A 16,737-nucleotide genomic window follows, 5' to 3' on the forward strand; every position below is an offset into this window, starting at 1 on the left:
TGGATAACCCCCACCCCCACTCCCCAGTAGGTGCATCTTGTCCCCTGCAGAGTGGATTGGTCCTACAGCCCCTGAGTCAGCTCTGCTGGGTGCAGCCTGGGTCTCTCCCTCCATTAATGTATCCTGGTCAGTGACTTTGGCAAGAGTGGGCACTGGCACTAGTATCATGCTGGTAAATTAAGCAGTGAATGTCGGAAGCAGAGCAGTTCTCTGCAGATACAGCAGTGGACTTCACTGAAGAGCAGGGATCTGCTGGGAATCCCCAGGGCTGAATGCTAGAACCTGTGGCTAAGCCCACCCTTGCCCTGGTCTGATAATGGATTGCCCCCCAGACCTTGAGTGCTATCCTTTTGGACTTTTCCTGCCTTTCTCAAGAATGTCCTCTCTCTCTCTGATGTCCCTTTCGCCCAGGGTGCAGGGGAGTCAGCTTATGTACAGCTTATGTACTTCCACCCACCTGCAGCTGCCAATTCAGGGTTTGAGGGCTTCTGGCTGAAGACAACATGAAGAGCATCTGAAAGCCAAAGGCAGGAGACCTCTTGTTCCCAGTGCAGGCATGGGGAGACTCACTGGAGTGGGGAGGGTTTTTTTCTTGTACTCTACTCCTGCCTCAGCCTGCCCAGAGATACAGGACTAGAGGACTTCTTGCTGCATCCAACTTTTTTCTAGTGGAATCTTCTGTGGATGCTCCTATGATTCCAGCTGCGTTAGCAGCCCTCTGCTGCTTTCGCCATGGCTGCTCAAGGGGCATCTGGCAACTCCCAGTGCTTCCAAAGAGCTCCAAAAGATCTTGGAGTTCCTTTCTGGGTTTTTTTTTTTTGTGGGGGGGAAGAGCACAGCTGAGAATTCATCTCCACCTGGATGAAGAAAAAGAAAGGCTGCATTGCTCAGCATACCAGCCTTCCCCTGGACTCCCCCCCAAAGCACACCATTTCCCATCATTCTTGCTCTCTCTCTCCTGAAGGGTGGTAAATGCCAGCATGTCCAGGGGCCCTCCAAGGTTTGCAACAATATACACTCAAGGTAGGAAACTTAGCCGGATACTGTTGGGCCCCCCTGTTGGAAGGATCTGCAGTATGTCTTAGTGCAAACAGGAATAACAGCATTGTGGGGGGGCTCTTCTCTCCTTGTTAGTGCTGAACACGCTGGGCATGGAGCTGATGGCCCCAGCCACTGTCTATGCTCTGAATGGCTCTTCCATCCGGCTCAGCTGCACTTTCAATTCCTGCTACCAGGTAGACAAGAAGCAGTTCTCACTGAACTGGACCTACCAAACCTGCCAGAACTGCACCGAAGAGATGGTGAGTATCTGGACCGGAGGGCTGGACAATCTCTGTGCCCCACGCTTGAATGCTGCTTGTGCCTCTTGGCCTATCAACTGTGTCAGGAGGAGGGGAGCCAGTGAGCAAAATTTGGCTAGCAGCCAAACCCTGTTTCCTCACCCTCCACAGCAGGAACTCTGCGCTTTGCAGCACTGGGTGGGGGGAGGCATGGACCATGAACTGGGTGACCCTTGTCCAAGTTTCCTAAGCTCTCTGCCTGTGCTCCCTCCCACTCTGCCCACCACTGCCAGGAATTCCAGAGAGTGGGCCAGACTGGAGTGTGGGGTGCTCCCAAAGACCTTGCAATTCTTCTGATTTTCCCACTCTTGTCCACCCTCCTCTCCAGTTCCTGCAGTTTAAGCTGAAAGTGGTTCCTGTGGAGCTGAAGCGTTTTGAGGATCGTGTGGAGTTTACGGGGAACCCCAGGAAGAATGACGTGTCTTTCACCCTCCATAACGTGCAGCTGGAAGATGCAGGGCTGTACAACTGCTACGTGATGAACCCGCCTGACCGACAAAAGGGCCATGGCCAGATCAGCCTCAAAGTCCTCACAGAAGGTCAGGATGTGGCTCCACCCCCTTCCCTTCTCACTTGATCCCTTTCCTGGAAGACCCCAGAATCCCACTGGGGGACACGGGGGGGGGATCCTCTCCTCCCCAGGTGGGTCTTTCCCCAGTTTTCTGGAAAAGGAAAGCTCCCTCTCAAGGGCCAAGAGGCCTTTCCTGCTGCTTGTGCTGCGGCTACTGGGAGTGGATCCCTGGTGCTGTGCCTTGCCTGATACTGGGCTTCTCTCCACAGAGCCCCCAGAGCGGGACTCCACTGTGGCTGTGATCGTGGGGGCCACTGTGGGGGGCTTCCTTGCCGTGGTGATCCTCGCCTTGGTCATTGTTAAGTGTGTCCGGCGCAAGAAGCAGCAGAGGCTCAACACGGATGACCAGAAGACTGAAGAAGAGGGCAAGACAGATGGGGAAGGGAACCCAGAGGAAGGCATGAAGTAGGGGCACTCTCCCCCCAGGCTGGTCTCCCTGCTCCTCCTTGTCCCTGGCCTCTTCTCCCACGGACTTTCTCGAAAGCAAAGAGCTCCACCCAACATCTCAGAAAGACCGGGGTACTTTCTCTCTCCCTCTTCACCAGGGTGCTCTTGGGCCAGAGCACAGCAGGGACTGGCAGCTGGCAGTGGGTTTTTATGGGGGGGGGGACTTTGCTGAAACTGGAAACTGCCTGGGATGAATCTGTATTCCTGTCCTAGACAGGTGGCTCCTCCATTTGGACAGAAGAAGCCCTGCTTTATGTCCCTGGCAAGAAGGCCTACCCCACCCTCCACCCTGCTGCTGCTGCCTTCATGGCAAGTCTTGGGGAGGTGAAAGTTTGTTTCCTTTCCTCATGGAGCACTGGGTTCCCTGCTGGAAGGGGCCTGAGAGGAGGCAGCTGGCTTAGGAGCCGATGGGGTGAGGGCTCACAGCTGGAGGGGGGAGAAACTTCCAAAGCAGAAACTGCCATTTCTCACTTCCCACCTTGAATGCCAAGCACAACTCGCCACTGCCAAGAGAATTCACTGCCTGCCATGGGCCAGCAGCCATCTCTCTTGCAGGACAGCACTGCACCCCCCCCCTCTTGCAAACCCACTGCTGGATTGTTTGGAAGGAGTGCTGTTGACCCTCGCACCCCTCTCATGAAAAACCCTGAAGGTTTTCTGCCTGGCATAAGCAGGAGGTGTGTGCAAGTGCACATGTATGATCTGAGGGGGAAGGAAGGAAGGAAGGAAGGAAGGAAGGAAGGAAGGAAGGAAGGAAGGAAGGAAGGAAAGGAAGGAAGGAAGGAAGGAAGGAAGGAAGGAAGGAAGGAAGGTTGTCTGTTTGGGACTTAGTGGAAGAGTTTCCACCTGGACCCACTGCAGCCAACTGGTCTTTGCTTTCTCTGCTTACATCTTTCCTGCTAGTTAGAACCTCAAAGCAAGAATGGCCCTGGAGGTCTCCATCCCCCCCCCATTTCCGCTGCTGGGATTCTCCACTCAGCAACCCCTGAACAAGCTCTGGGAAGGCGGCTCCTTTCCTAGGATGCTCCCTGGGGGGTGAGAGCAAGTGATTCCCCGGTTGGCTTCTGACTGTGCTGATGTCTTTGGCTCTGCTGCTTCTCCTTGGAATTGCACTTTGCTGTCCGTTGATTGCAAACCGCCCCCCTCACCACCACCACCACCCCCGCCTCCTGCCATGTTCCCAACACCTGCCCTCTGCTGAGATGGGTTATGCTACCTTTCTGTCCTTATTTTGCAAAATCTGCCATTCAGATTGATAAGTCTCAACCTGAAAAGTTTTCATCACTCTTTTTGTAACTGCAGAATTGAGGTGACCTCCATTTGCATGGACATCAATATTGCTTATCCTGGGTCTGCTCAGGAAGTCCAACAGTCACCCAAAATAAAGCAGAGCTTGCCTCTCAACACAGGCAGACCTCTGCTTCTTTCCCTGGGGGGATGGGACCCTGGAGCAAGTCCTCTCTGTTTCCCCATCCTGACGCACCCCATGGGCCTTCTTCTTCCCTATTTATTCCTACCGGTGAAAAGGGAGGGAAGGGGGCTGTTTGTTGACTTGCCCCTTCCTCCTCAATTGAGGAAAAAGGTCTCTCCAATGGGCGAGTGGCCGTTCCCTTTCTTCAGCCACTCTCCACTAGACCAGCTGGATTCAAAGCCAGCGGATCTGAAGGGGGCTGAGAGCAGAAGCTGCTTGCATTGCTGTTGAAGGGGAACCCGGGGCAATCAGGACCTCTGAAGCGGCTTTTGGCCCAGAATGCCTGTGCATTGGGGCCTCAAGGAAGGCTGTGGGGTGACGCTCTTTGAAACTTAGGGTCACCGACCTGAACCTCCTAGCACAGATGGAGGGTCTGAAAGACTCCCACCCACCCCTGCCTGCCACTTTATAGCAGGTTAAGTAGTTTGGGGTTCAGTACTTACACAACTCTTGAAAGCCTTTCCAGAGGGGAGCCGTCTCGGGTGCCGAGGAAGAGAATAGCCGGGACAAAAGTCGAAACTGCCGGAAGCCGGTACTGCAGCAAGAGGCACTGGGGAGATTGCAGAGGCCGCTGGCTGCTGTCTCTCCCTCCCTCCCTCCCTCGAGAAAGGGATTGAATCCCTTCCCAAGATGCACTAAAGCCCAAGGCGAGAGACTGAGTGAGCCCCCCCTCCCCGCAGCCTCCCTCAATCTTGGCTCCCTTTCTTGGCCGGGAGGCTAGCGTAGCTGCAGAGGTTTCTTCTCTTTCAGCCCTCGGCCAGGCAAAGGAATCCGCCGCCCCTTTGGGTGAGCAAACCTGCTATCCGGCCTGGAGGTGAAGGAGGCGCTCAGGAAGTGCCTGGTCTCAGCTGTGACCCTGAGTATCCGCAGCGCCCGTGGATTGGGCCCGCCAACGTGGTAATTTGGCCACAGAATCTTGGCGTCGGAGAGCTAGGGAAAAAAGCCGGATACCCCGGAAGGAGCACTAACATGCTACAGACCCCGCTTTAGTTGGGCGGGTAGCTGGCCGCCCCCGAGGACCAGAGCCGACTGAGCTGCTGGGCCCGGTTTCTCCTTTTCCTTGGATGCTGCTGCGCCTCCGGCTGCTCCGGATCAGGGCCTTCCTCGGCCCAGAGTAAGTTCTGCAGCGGCCCATCCAAGAAGGGCCGCCTGAGGCTGCGGGGGCGCCTCTCTGTTCCTCCATCCCACCGGGGCTGAGCGTCTGCAACCAGAAGGGCGGGAAGGAAAGAAGTAGGGCAGGACTTCTCCCGCAGACTGTATAGCGGTCCTTGCTGGAGCTACAAACCCGCTCGGGCCGACCGACAGCGGACGAAAGCTGCGGGGTTCTTGGCTCCCTCCTGGGCAGGCCAACGGCGGACCACGCGAGAGGTGCCTCTTCTCTGCCGCGCTTCTTCCGCTCCTGGCGGGCGGCGGCTTCTTTCCTGGAGGGTTCCCAGAACTCCGCTGCAACACTTCGGCGGAGCAGGAGGCAAACGCGGCCACCTGGTTTGCAGCCCAGGTGCGGGAGATCCCGGCAGAGCGAGAGCCGCTATGGCTCCGAACTCCTTTGGCCGGGAACACGAAGCGCTGGCTTAGGTCGGGTTTTCTCAGGAGTTTCTCCGAGGGGCGGTGTCCCTCGGGCGTCTGCAAGCATCTCCCTTGGCGGCCGGAGAGAGCGGCCTCGTTGCGCTTCTCAGCCTCCCTTGAGGGGCTTCGGAGCAGGACGTCCGAGTGCGCGCGCGCCAGACCCTTTCTGGTCGGGAGAAACTTCGAAATAAAGAAAGGGACAATCAAAGCTCCCTGCCCCGACCTCGCGTCCTGCCCTCCAAATAGCCCAGAAACGCGAACCGTCCCCTAACCTGAAAGAGCCCGTTTTCTTGCCTGGTGCGGAAGAGAACTGGCTTCAAAAACCGGCAGTGCCCCCGAGGAAACCTGGCTGTCTGGCCCTGAAACTTCCCCGCGCTCGGGTGAGGTCAGCGGGAAGAGGCCTTTGGGGAGGGGGGCAAGCGATGCCGCGAGTGCGGAGGAGCCAGCGGAGGAGAGGCTGAAGCAGCAGACCGCTCAAGCCGAGTGGGCGGCCAGCAGAGAGAGCTGGGTGTCCCAGGGCAGAGGACGTCCGCAGAGGTTCTTGGGGCGTGTGCAAAGCGCCTGGTCAACTCGTGCTTGCTGTCCTCTGGAAAGACACCCCCCCCCGGAGGCGGAGAAACCCAACTCCTCAGCCTCGACAGCAGCTTGAAATCCAAGGACGAGCAGTTCTTCCGGGACGCCCTGCTTTCCGCCCCCCCCCCCGGGAAGGGAAGATTGCTAAGCCAGCAGTTTGCTTCGCGCCAGCCGGGCGCGCTCCCGGGCCCTCTATTTCTGCGCCCGACGATCGCTCGTTGAGAGCGAGAGGGTACAAGGAGGACAAGCGGCCGGCCGCAGCCGCGCACCTGCGAAGGCGGGGACAGCCTGAGAGAGAGAGGATCGCCTCCGCGGGAGAGGGCTTGGCTGCCAGAGAGCCAGGCCACCTGCCCCTCCCTCTCCTGCGAGGGCCCTTTTCGGCCTCAGGGAAGCCACCGGACTTCCTCGGCGAAGTCTTCATAAGAATTCGCCGGCGCCAACACGGAGAGGCTGCGTGCTGCCGTTAGGCTTCGCAGAGCCGCAGAAAGCTTTGCGGGACCGATAGCTGTGAGGCCTTGGGGATAAACTGCCCCCTCCCGGCTTCCTTCCCTGGAGGGGTACAAGCGGCAGAAAAGAACAGAAGAGCGTCGGAGAAACGGAGCAAGGTTGCGTTGCTGCGGCAGCAGGAAGCCAAGCTTCTCCAGCGAGCGCTGGGATTTCTCTCCGGTGCTCGCTCTTTGAGCGCTGAGGCTCCCTGGCACCAATAAAACGCCTCTTTGCATGGGGAGCACGAAGGCCTCTTCTCCTCTGGAGAGTCCTGGCCAGCTCCTGGCTGAAGTCCAGCTGGCCTCAATGGGGCTAGGCTCTTGGCCTAGTGCCCCTGACTTTCTGCAATGGTCATCCGCAACAGAGACATGGAAAAAGAATTCCCCTCCTCCCATGCAGTAAGAGTTGCTCATCCCCACCCCCCACCCCTAGGCTGCTGCCCAGAATTTCTGGCACCTTTACAGCTTTTTTTTTTTTTTGATCTTTCACTGCACAATCCCTGAGTCATGATTCTCTGGGAGCTTCAGAAGCTGCCACTACCGCAGCATCTCCGCACCATTTACCTGCCACATCAGCAGAACCCAGCCCATGGTTCAGGATGCCCCCCCCCAAGACTGGCATCCTCTGCCCTGCCCCACAGCTCTGCCCCTTCAGCCAGGAACTTTTCCTTTCTTCTCAGAGAGTGGGATGCTGGAGCCCAACCTGTCCTTAAAGCTGGCTGAGCAAAATTGGCAGCAAGATCCCAGCACCCCAAAAGTGAAAGAAGTCCTTCCTTAATCAGCACAAGGTCTTCCCTCCTGCTGCTTCAGCAGTGACTTCTCCTTTGTATGTGAGAAAGAATCTTCTCTGTGCCCCTTTGCTACCCCCCTCACCTGATTTTCCTTTCCCCTGCTCCAAAAGTTCGAATCACCGCCTGTCTAACCATCCGGGGAAACCTTCTCAACCCCCCACATATCCCACTGGAGAGATATCTGTAGCTTCCCCATTGCCCTGCGGGGGATTCAGGGCTGGGAAGAGCCAAGCTGAACAGGGCTTCCTTCCTATTCTAGTAAACAGATAAAGGTGTCACCTCGCCTGCCCCTTTTTCACCCCCAAAAGCTTCCTTTGTTGAATGCTTGGAAGTTCCCAAGGCCTAATTCAGCAGTGTGCGCACCGGCCAACCCACAGTTTGCTTAACCATGGTTGGGGGAACAGACCAGGGGAACACTGCATCCCGGCGGGGTAAATTCAAAGCAGCCAACGCTGGGAGGGCTTGGCGCGTCTGCTCCAGCCGTCTATCCGGCGCTGCGGGCGGCAGGAGGACAACGGCCTTCGGGGAGGACGGCGCTGCTCCCCAGGCCCGGTATGACGAGGCTGCGCGCGCTCTCCGCGCCTCTGCGGGAGGCCTGGCATCAGTGCGGAGGCGGTTCCGGGAGTGTCCGCCTCCTCCTCCTCCTCTCGCTGCCTTTTGGGCTGCCGGCTGCTGGAAGGGGCGGCCCGTGCGAGGAGCCAGAAGCGGCAACTGCGGCGGCTGGTCTGTCGCGAAAGCAACTTCGGGAGTCAGAGACTGCGGCGTGCACGGGAGAGGAAAGAGGCGGCCAAGTAGTTGCGGAGATGGCCTTGGACTGGCTGGGAGTCGCCTTGCTGGGTAAGGACGCGGAGCCGCTCTGAGCTTCGGGGAACCGTCGGTCACCAGGGGGCCGAGCCCACCGACCCCGACCCGTCCGCGCTCACTTAGCAGGGCGCGGGGCTCGGATAGAAAGCGGGGGAACCTCTGCCTTCCCCGTTCCACTGGCGCGCGCCACAACTGCAGTTCACTTGGCCCCGTCCCGCCTCCGCCCGGCTGCCGTCCCTGCGCGAGGTCGGGGGCAGGCTAGGGGAAGCGCGGGACCGGCATGTTCTTCCGCACTTGCTGTAGCGTGTTGGGAGACTTTTTGCTCCAGCTGGCAGTCTCTTCTGCGTGCCTCCTCTCCCTCTTCCCCCCTCTTCCCCCTCCCTCTCCCGGATATCTTTTTAAAGATTCGAGTAGAATCCTAAACAACGCCCGTGAAGTAAGTACGACATCGCTGTAAGTTTGCTTTAGAGTTTGTGGCCGTTCGCGCTGAACTTCTTGAAAGTGGGGTGCGGGGTGGGTGCTGAATCTCCCGGTTGCTCTGAGAGGTTCAGAGAAGAGGATCCGAGGCACCTTCCCTTCCCCGTCTTTACAGCTGATGCTGTTTTCTTTCCCTGGAATGTGAGTATCCCATCCAAGACCCCTGAACAAGTCAGAAGGATGCCAGTTCCTTTAGTCTCAGTCCTTTCTCTGGAGCAAGCGCAAGATGGCATGCATTCAGGAGAATCAGATGGGCCTTGTAGTCCCCCTAATTTAAATGAATTCTGTTCCCCTACTGAGAATGCAATTTTAATTGAGCTCTTGCAAAAAGGAAAAGGGGAAAAAAATCACTCTACTATTGTTAGCAAGATCATCCCTAAGTTATTTTGTTTTCTGAATGGCAAATACCTGTAGTCCAATAATGTAGTGTCTGATAATTACTTCTGAAAAACTTTAATTACAAAGCCTCCCCCCTCCCATTTTCCTCCCTGGGTCAGTTGTGTAAGATACCCCCCTTTAGAGCTTGACAATTGCTCTGCTTTAGGAGTCCCAGAGAAACCAGAGGCTCCTGGGGTGCCAGCTTGCATTGGCCAATCAGCTGGATCCCATTCAAGGGTTTGGCACCTTGCAGAGGTCTTGTTCCATTCAAATCCCTGTTAATGCTTCCACCTTACCTGCATCTGGGCCAAAAATATTCAGAGCTCCATGGCTTTGCAGAATCTTTGGTGCTGTGGGGAGCAGACTGGATGACTCTCTGAGCAAGGACTAGCACTGGGCTGGTGCCTCCCACCAGTGACTGCCAAAGGAGGCTGAACCCACTGGAAAGTTGAGCCAGAGGTGAAGAGGCTCTTGGTTTTTGGACAGGCAGTTTTTGCCTTTGACAGTGGAGGCTTCCCCCTTGAGTCTGAGTGAGCTCTCTTCCTTGAGACACCAGCTCTATCCATGGTGACGCACCTGAGTTGCTCTGGGGTCAGGTTCCCTTTGGGGCAGAAATGGAGAAACTGCCATTGGCTCAGGGAGTGAGATGGGTGGATCTGAGTCTATATTCCTTTTGTTTGGTAGAGGCATCTCTTGTCTTTCTTCCAAGGGCTGAAGACAGCTTCCTTGAGTCTCTTCTTTCAGGTTATTCCCATAGCAGCTACCTCATGGGGAGGGCTGAGAGAAAATGATGGGGCCAAAGTTACCCAGGGAGTTTCCATGGCTGAGAGTGGATTTGAACCTGGGCCTGCCCTTCCCAACTGACCCCATGGTCTCCCTTCCTTGGGTGTGTTGCTTTTGAATTCTAGGCATTGGCTAGGTTACAAGGATGGGGTGGATTGACCATGCACCTATGTGCTTCTGATCAGCAGGCAGGAGAGCAGCACACCCTGGCACAGATAGCAGGGGCTCCTGGTGGACAGCTGCCATTCCCTCCCATGGAACCCAGCTTGACAATGCTTAGGGAGGGGATTCTTCCAGGGCTGCCCTCATTTGTGATCATGCCACAAACAAGTTTAGTTCAAGACACACAGCAATCCAATGTCTGGAATGGGGATTGCACCCATCTCAGGCCATGGTCCCAAGCCCCCTTGTCGATGGGGTGACCTGGCTGGCCAGTCCTGCCAAGAACTGGGCTGACTTGGACACATGTAAGAAGGCTTGGAGGAGGTGCTGGAAGAGAATGTAAACAGGAGCTAAGCCCCTGAGTGTCCTTGAGCCATGAAAGAACACAGCTGACTCTTCTCTGTAGCAACCCCCCCCCCACTGCACCTGCTCCAGGAACTCTGCTCTTCCGCCATTTCATGGGCTCTAGAGAGCTGCCCTTGGCCAAGTTTCATGGATCACAACATAAAGAAGCCTTCTTTTTTAGGCATATGTGGGACCTAGATGTCTGAACTGGGAATCAGAGCTGAAATTGCAACTGGGTCCCCTAACCTACTTCATACAAAATGCCAATTTGTTTTAGCTTGTCTAGCATGTCCTGTGAACTTAGTCTGTATGTTATGCTGCAAAGAGGGGGGAAAGTGGGCCATCTAAGAAGTTTGAACAGTCACCATTTTCAAAGAGACCCATAACTCTATTATTGGCTTACAAGAGGTAGAGTCATCCTTCCCTTCAGACAATTCTGTTTGGTTGGTAGCATCCTTGGAAGACATACTTTGGCTGAATTGGGACCTTCTCGGCATTCTGCTTAATTTGCCCAATTGTTGCATCTTCAGTTGAGGGTATAGAGGCTCCTTATTTTATAAATTGATTTATGATGTCAGTAAAGATCCAGTTCTTCTGATAAACATGTTCTTACATCTGGTCCAGTGTAAGAACATGTTGGTCCAACATGTTTGGACCATTTGGTGCATCATCTGGAAATTTGAGAAAGTAGGGCATGACCAGGTCTTCCAGCACCTTCATTGTGCTTGAACTGCTCTGCTTTCCTAATGGTCTGAGTTGGTGCTATGAGATCAATTCTGTTTTGCTCAAGAGGAGTAAAGTGGTTGGATGGAGCCTGTAGGCCATGGATCAGGAAGCAAGCTGAAGAACAAAGTTATCTGTGGCTGCTGGCTACTAGGGATGATGGCTCTTCGCCCCCCCCCCCCCGCCAAAGTTGGCTTTGCAGAACCAAGGTCCACATGTACATGGGAAGCTGTTTGTTCAGTTTGCTATGACCTTTTTATGTGGTCATTGGGCAAGCCCCCTTCAAATAAGGCAAGAACACACACTTGATGTGAAAAGAGTCCATCTGATCCAAAAAAGTCAAGTCAGATAAAAACAACCCTGCCAAGATGTAGGAGAACTATAGGTAGCAACAGCAAACTCTAGGCAAAATGGACCACAAGTCTCTCTGCCTTCCTCTGTTTAGAAGGTTTTCAGTTCCTTGCCATGGCTGTGTTGGGAAAGCAGCAACACAAATCCAGGAGGGGGGGTGTTGCCCATTTTTGTAAGCAGAGACTCAACTCTGAGCATCCTTTCTTTCTTTCTTTCTTTCTTTCTTTCTTTCTTTCTTTCTTTCTTTCTTTCTTTCCTCCTTAGGACTTCAGCTGTGTTCTCAGACACTGGCGTTGGAGGTGTCAGTGGGCAAGGCACCTGTTATTTATGCCAAGAATGGCACCAATGTGCTACTGCCTTGTACTTTCAACTCCTGCATCGGCATTGAGAAAGCCAACTTCATATGGAGCCACAATCAGACTGAAGTGCGTGTTCTACTGTGATTGACAATGGGCTGGGCTGGGAGGGAAGTTGATAGGCTGCTTGGTTGGAATGTTAGAGGTTTCAATGAAACTAGATTCCAAGCAGAAAGCAGAGACACTTATGGCATCTTGAAGATGAATGGATTGACAGATAGTCCTTGCTTAACAACCACAAATGGGACCGGCAGCTCCATCATTAAATAATGTGGTTGATAAGATACCATGTGACCATGGCTTGCGATTTTATTGCTACCTTCTCCATTGACTCTGCTTGTCAGAAGCTGGCTATGAAACATGCAAATGGAAATCATGTGACCGTGGGATGCTGAGACATTTGCAAAAGCAAAGCTGCCATGGTTGTAAGTGTTGAGGACTGATCATAAAGTTACTTTTCAGTGCCTTTGTAGCTCTGAATAGTCGCTGAACAAGGCAGTCATTAAGCAAGGTCTACCTATACTATTCAGTTTATGAGATAAATTCCTTATTCTTTAAGGTATCATGATTGTTGGTGCTTTTATTAATGATAATGTAATGTAATGACAACAAGCCTTCACATTTAATAAGTAGCAAGGAAAGAGATTCTCCCAAATCCTCAGTCTTGGCTGTCTCTATTACCAGCCCTACAGAGCCTGATTCTGTTACTTGGTCTGCTTGGAGAACAGCTAGAGAGCATGGACGATTCCTCTGTTCCTTCTTTACAGTGTAGTCCAGAAACTGCAAAGGAGCAGGGTCTACTCCCTGCATTCTAGGGCTTGTGGATGCAGATGGAAGCAGTCTAATTCCCCAGTTCTGAGAGAGGCACAGCATTCCCCCTTGTATGGCCCATTTCCCAAGAAACAGGGTCCAAGTGTGGAGGGGGAAATGTGGGGTCCTTACGGAAAAGTCTACATTGCCAGGAAGCCCAAGCGCCACCGTCTGCACAGCAGGGGAGGAGGAGTGGGGACAGCTCCCTCAACCTCACCCACTGTGACTCCTTCTCAGCACTTTGCTGAGAAGATGCTTGGTGAGCTGCGCCAGGTAGTTCTTGGACAGCACCTTGACTCCACCTTGGGGAAAAGTTTAGGGAGCCATGCCTTCACTCACTGCTCTTCACCTGCTGCAGATATTCAAAGGGGTCGTGAAGAACAAAGACTCCAAGCCAGAGCCTCATCCAGAGTACAAGTTCAACCTTAAGCACATGTTGCCACCTGACCTGCCACTCAGCAAGGACAACCGGGAGTTCAACGTTTCCCTCCTGTTGCTTGATGCTGACTTTGAGGACTCCGGGCCATACACCTGCTTGGTCAAGAACCCCAAAGAGAAGGATGCCAACCACAGTGGCACCTTTACTCTCAAAGTGGTTGTGATGTGTGAGTAGCAGCTGGGCAATGGACCCTGGCCTTGGTTCGGTCGTGCACAGTTAGAGGCAACCGATTGAGGCAGGACTGCATTTCTCAGCTCCATAGTTGGGGTTGTGGGAACGGGCCTTCCTCCGAGCCATTGGCTTGCTGAGCTTGGGTTTGGGGAAGTCTGTGGCTTGAGGCAGGGGGCTCCTTTCTCCATGGCCCTCATTGCCTTCTCTGCCTCCCCCAGTGGAGAAGGTTGACAACACACTGACGCTGATCATTTTGTCTGTTGCGGGTGGTGTCATTGGGCTCCTCATCCTTATCATGCTGACCAAGAAACTGGTCCTCTTCATCCTCAAGAAGACACGGAAACAGAAGTGAGTGTGCTTGTGCTGCCTTGAATGGAGTGTGGGCAAGCGGCCTTCTTTGGGCCAGTTGTGGCTGGCTCAGTAGCAAGTCTTCAAGCGACAGCCATCTGGTTCTCCAGGCAGGAGGTCTGGTGTGGGAGCAGGCTCTGCTGGCCCTCCTGCCATTGCAGACTCCTCCAGGCAGAGGAGCTCCTGAGAGGCCTTTCCTTCCCACTGAATGGCATGGGAAGGAGCAGCAGCCCCCAGGACAGCCCCTCTGCTTGGGACCCCCAGTATGAAGCAGGACTAAGCCAGTCTGTTCTCTGTCTCCTGCAGGGAGTGCCTGGTGAGCTCTTCAGCGATCGAGAACACGGAGAATGGGCTGCCAGGCTCCAAAATAGACTCTAAATCAGCCCCGAAGGCCTGACTCCACGAAGGGCAGATCTCTGGGATCCAACCCTCCAGATTGATCTGCCAGGCTCTGGCGAGGGCAGGAGACAACCCTCTTTCAAAGGACTGACGCTTGAGACACAACTATGTTACTCAACTGGCTGCAAAAAAGTGCTGCTTCTTGGGAGAAAGTCTGCAGATATCAAGCCTGGCGCTGCTCATGTCTGAAGGGTGCAGGGTTCTGGGTTCAGACTGGGCTTTGGTTTCAAGAAGCCCTGTAGCTGCAGGAATGGGCACGAGACCAAAGACCTGGTTCTCCTTCTGACAATTAAATATCATCATATTGGGGTGTCAGTTGGAAATGCTGCCTTCCTCCCTCAGAAAGTAGAGGAGAAAGAGAGGACTGAAGGCCAGGGTGGGAAGCTGGGTCTGCTTTAACTGCATCTTGAAACCAGTAGGTGCTCCTCTGCTGAATACTGGTTTCTGTGATGCATCCCTGTGGAGAGGGAGGCAGGCTTTGCTGGAGAAGGGGCCTTTTGGAGGCCCAGCGGAGCTCAGTGTGGTTTCCTTACCCTCTTTAGTGGTTCTTCAGTGCTTCAGGACTGAGGGTGGCTGCACCTGGACATGGGTCTTTCTCCAGGTCTCCTCCTGGCAAGACAACAGAGCAGATGTGCAGCGATGCCTCGAGAGCCGGGAGGTGGTGTCTCCTTTGCATGGTCTCACGGTTTTAGGCTGCCCTTGCTCGGTGAGCAAGCTGATGAAGAAGTGCCCCCATGCTGCTGATTCTCCCCCTCAGCTGCTCTTCTTCACTCGCACGCTCACTTCCTGGTCCCCTTGCCAGGCAGAGGTCTCCCTGCAGGAGCCGAGCTTTTTACTGGAGCGTGAGGAGAGCAGCATTTCTAAGGCCTTATTACTGAATCCCTTCCTGGCCCAATTTAACACCTTATCTATAATAAGCAACGAGCACCTGTCCTCGCTGTGGCTCAGATGGACCAGATGCCAAGTCAAGATGGTGGAGGAGCAGCTGCATCCTGCTCGGCTCAGTGCCCCCTCCCTTTCCTGACTCTCTGCAGCTGGCAGCCTTTCCCAGACCAGCAGCCAGGCCAAAGGATGTCCAGAGATCTCGTGCTCTTCTTGGCCAGGCGGTTCACCCCCCCTTGCTTAATTTATGGTGCTCCTCTGCCTGAGGCAACATCTTTAGTTTTTTTTTTTATTCTGAGGTATAATTTGGGGGGGCAAGAAATCATTACCAGGTGTAGGTGTTGTGACTGTAAAAGATATGACCCCCTCCTAGACACACATCAGCTACATTCACTACCAAACCTACGAGATGTCGTCCCCCGTCCCCAATACATATGAGCTCTTATAAAGAGCCCTTGTAAAAGAAACTCTCACAGCAAGCTGAATTGACCAGAGTGGTGATAGGGAAAAGACTCAGTCAGGAATCTGTGGTCTGTTCACTCTTCTGAACGATAATATGGCCAGCAAGTGACCTAACAGGAAGGGAAAAATAACAGGAAATCTTCATGGATGGTTTTATCTCAAATATTCTAACAGCACTTTGTCATTTCCACCATCTCTGCCTTTTTTTCTCTTTTGTCTGGCTATAGAAGGCCAAAGGTCCATCAGCACTGGCTCTGCTTTTGCTCAGGGCTGCTCATCTTTCCTGGGAGCCCAATATTGTAGTGCTGAAAAGCAACCTAACAAACAAAATGGAGGTGGCATCCTTTCCCCACACCCTGTCCTCTCTTGGGACCCAGGTCCTCTCTTTGCCCAATCCCTTCAGACCCAAACTGACACCCACCCACCCGGCCCCAGACAACTTAAAAAACAGATGGGGCCCCTCATTCTTGTGATGCAGAGACTCAATCATCCTTGCAATAAACACTTTTCTTCTCCCTAGTGTTGTGCTTCTTATTTTGGCAAAAATCCACAACAGTTTATATTATATGCATGTTAACAAAATTATGCTCTTTATTCAAAGTGATTTGGTTGCCTTAGATGAGCCAGGATTGGCCACAACACACACAAGAGACTACGCCTCAGTCCTCAGAGTTAATATAGTTCTTGAAGAAGAAGATATATAAAACCAAGGTGACAAGTGGTGTAAGGAAGGAGAGAGCTTAATGCCTCTCATGAATCCCGCATCCGTTTGGGAGGGACCTCTCCTTCTCTTCCCTGGGACTCTTAAGAACTTTTCCACCAGGATGGGAGGCAGTAGGAGGCCTCCAATTCCCAACTGCCGGGAGAAGAGCTTGGTCTTAGCCACCCCAATGCTTCTGGGGAACCCCGGTCCCTCCTTGCCTGTCTCGGCCTCCCTCAGGGGTCTCAGAGAGGGTGGCTGCCCAGAGCTATCTGCATTTCCAGCTTCATGAGCGGGGAGGAGGCTTGGAGAAAGAAAGCCGAGGAGGCCATTTCCGGGCGGCTCCTTTAGCTCATTTCGTCATACAGTATTCTGGCCCAACTCCGCCTCTTTCCGAGCGGGCAGAGGGTCTTCCTGCCTCGGGGAACGGTCAGCCCGCGAGGTTCTCCTTCCAGCTCCACGGACCCCGAGCCGATGGCCTGACGGTTGAAGGGCTTTCAAGTTGATGCCGCTCGCCAGTGCCAAGCGCTCCGGAGCCCGTTTCGCCCCCTTGCAGCGAAATGAGGACGGCACAGCCGCGCCGGAGCCCCGGGCTCGAAGCTGCTCTTGGGGGGCTTCCTCGCGGAGCTCAAGAACCAGCCCGGGAAATGCACACCTCCCTTTTCTCGCTTTCGCCCGGGTGGTCTGAATGGCGGGGGGAGCTGACGGGCCGGGGGACTGAGAGGCCCCTCTCGCCCGCGACCGTCGGCGGCCCGGCTACTTCCTCGGATCTCCCGCCCCGGGCGAGGCTTCCGGCTGGGTAGGGCTGCGGAGCGCTGGAACCATTGCGGGGGCGCTTCTCCCTGCGGCACCTGCCGAGTTCCCGCCCTGCGCGCTCAGTTCGGAAACAAGCGAGCCTCCGCC

At 54.4% G+C, this 16,737-nt stretch overlaps 2 protein-coding genes across 2 annotated transcripts; both read left to right on the forward strand.

The window, feature by feature from the left end:
- Positions 1-1,127: 1,127 nt before the first annotated feature.
- Positions 1,128-2,320, forward strand: SCN2B (sodium voltage-gated channel beta subunit 2). The gene is made up of 3 exons (XM_029283511.1): positions 1,128-1,301; positions 1,669-1,879; positions 2,121-2,320. Exons 1-3 carry the CDS (start codon positions 1,152-1,154, stop codon positions 2,318-2,320), a joined length of 561 nt encoding a protein of 186 aa, XP_029139344.1. The 5' UTR covers positions 1,128-1,151.
- Positions 2,321-7,990: 5,670 nt separating this feature from the next.
- Positions 7,991-13,931, forward strand: SCN4B (sodium voltage-gated channel beta subunit 4). The gene is made up of 5 exons (XM_015812940.1): positions 7,991-8,081; positions 11,532-11,692; positions 12,792-13,038; positions 13,262-13,391; positions 13,698-13,931. The coding sequence occupies exons 1-5, from the start codon at positions 8,048-8,050 to the stop codon at positions 13,786-13,788; spliced, it is 663 nt and encodes a 220-aa protein (XP_015668426.1). The 5' UTR covers positions 7,991-8,047; the 3' UTR covers positions 13,789-13,931.
- Positions 13,932-16,737: the final 2,806 nt, after the last annotated feature.

This window comes from Protobothrops mucrosquamatus, unplaced genomic scaffold (assembly GCF_001527695.2).
Source record: "Protobothrops mucrosquamatus isolate PMUCROS unplaced genomic scaffold, P.Mucros_1.0 scaffold115, whole genome shotgun sequence".
Taxonomy (NCBI): domain Eukaryota; kingdom Metazoa; phylum Chordata; class Lepidosauria; order Squamata; family Viperidae; genus Protobothrops; species Protobothrops mucrosquamatus.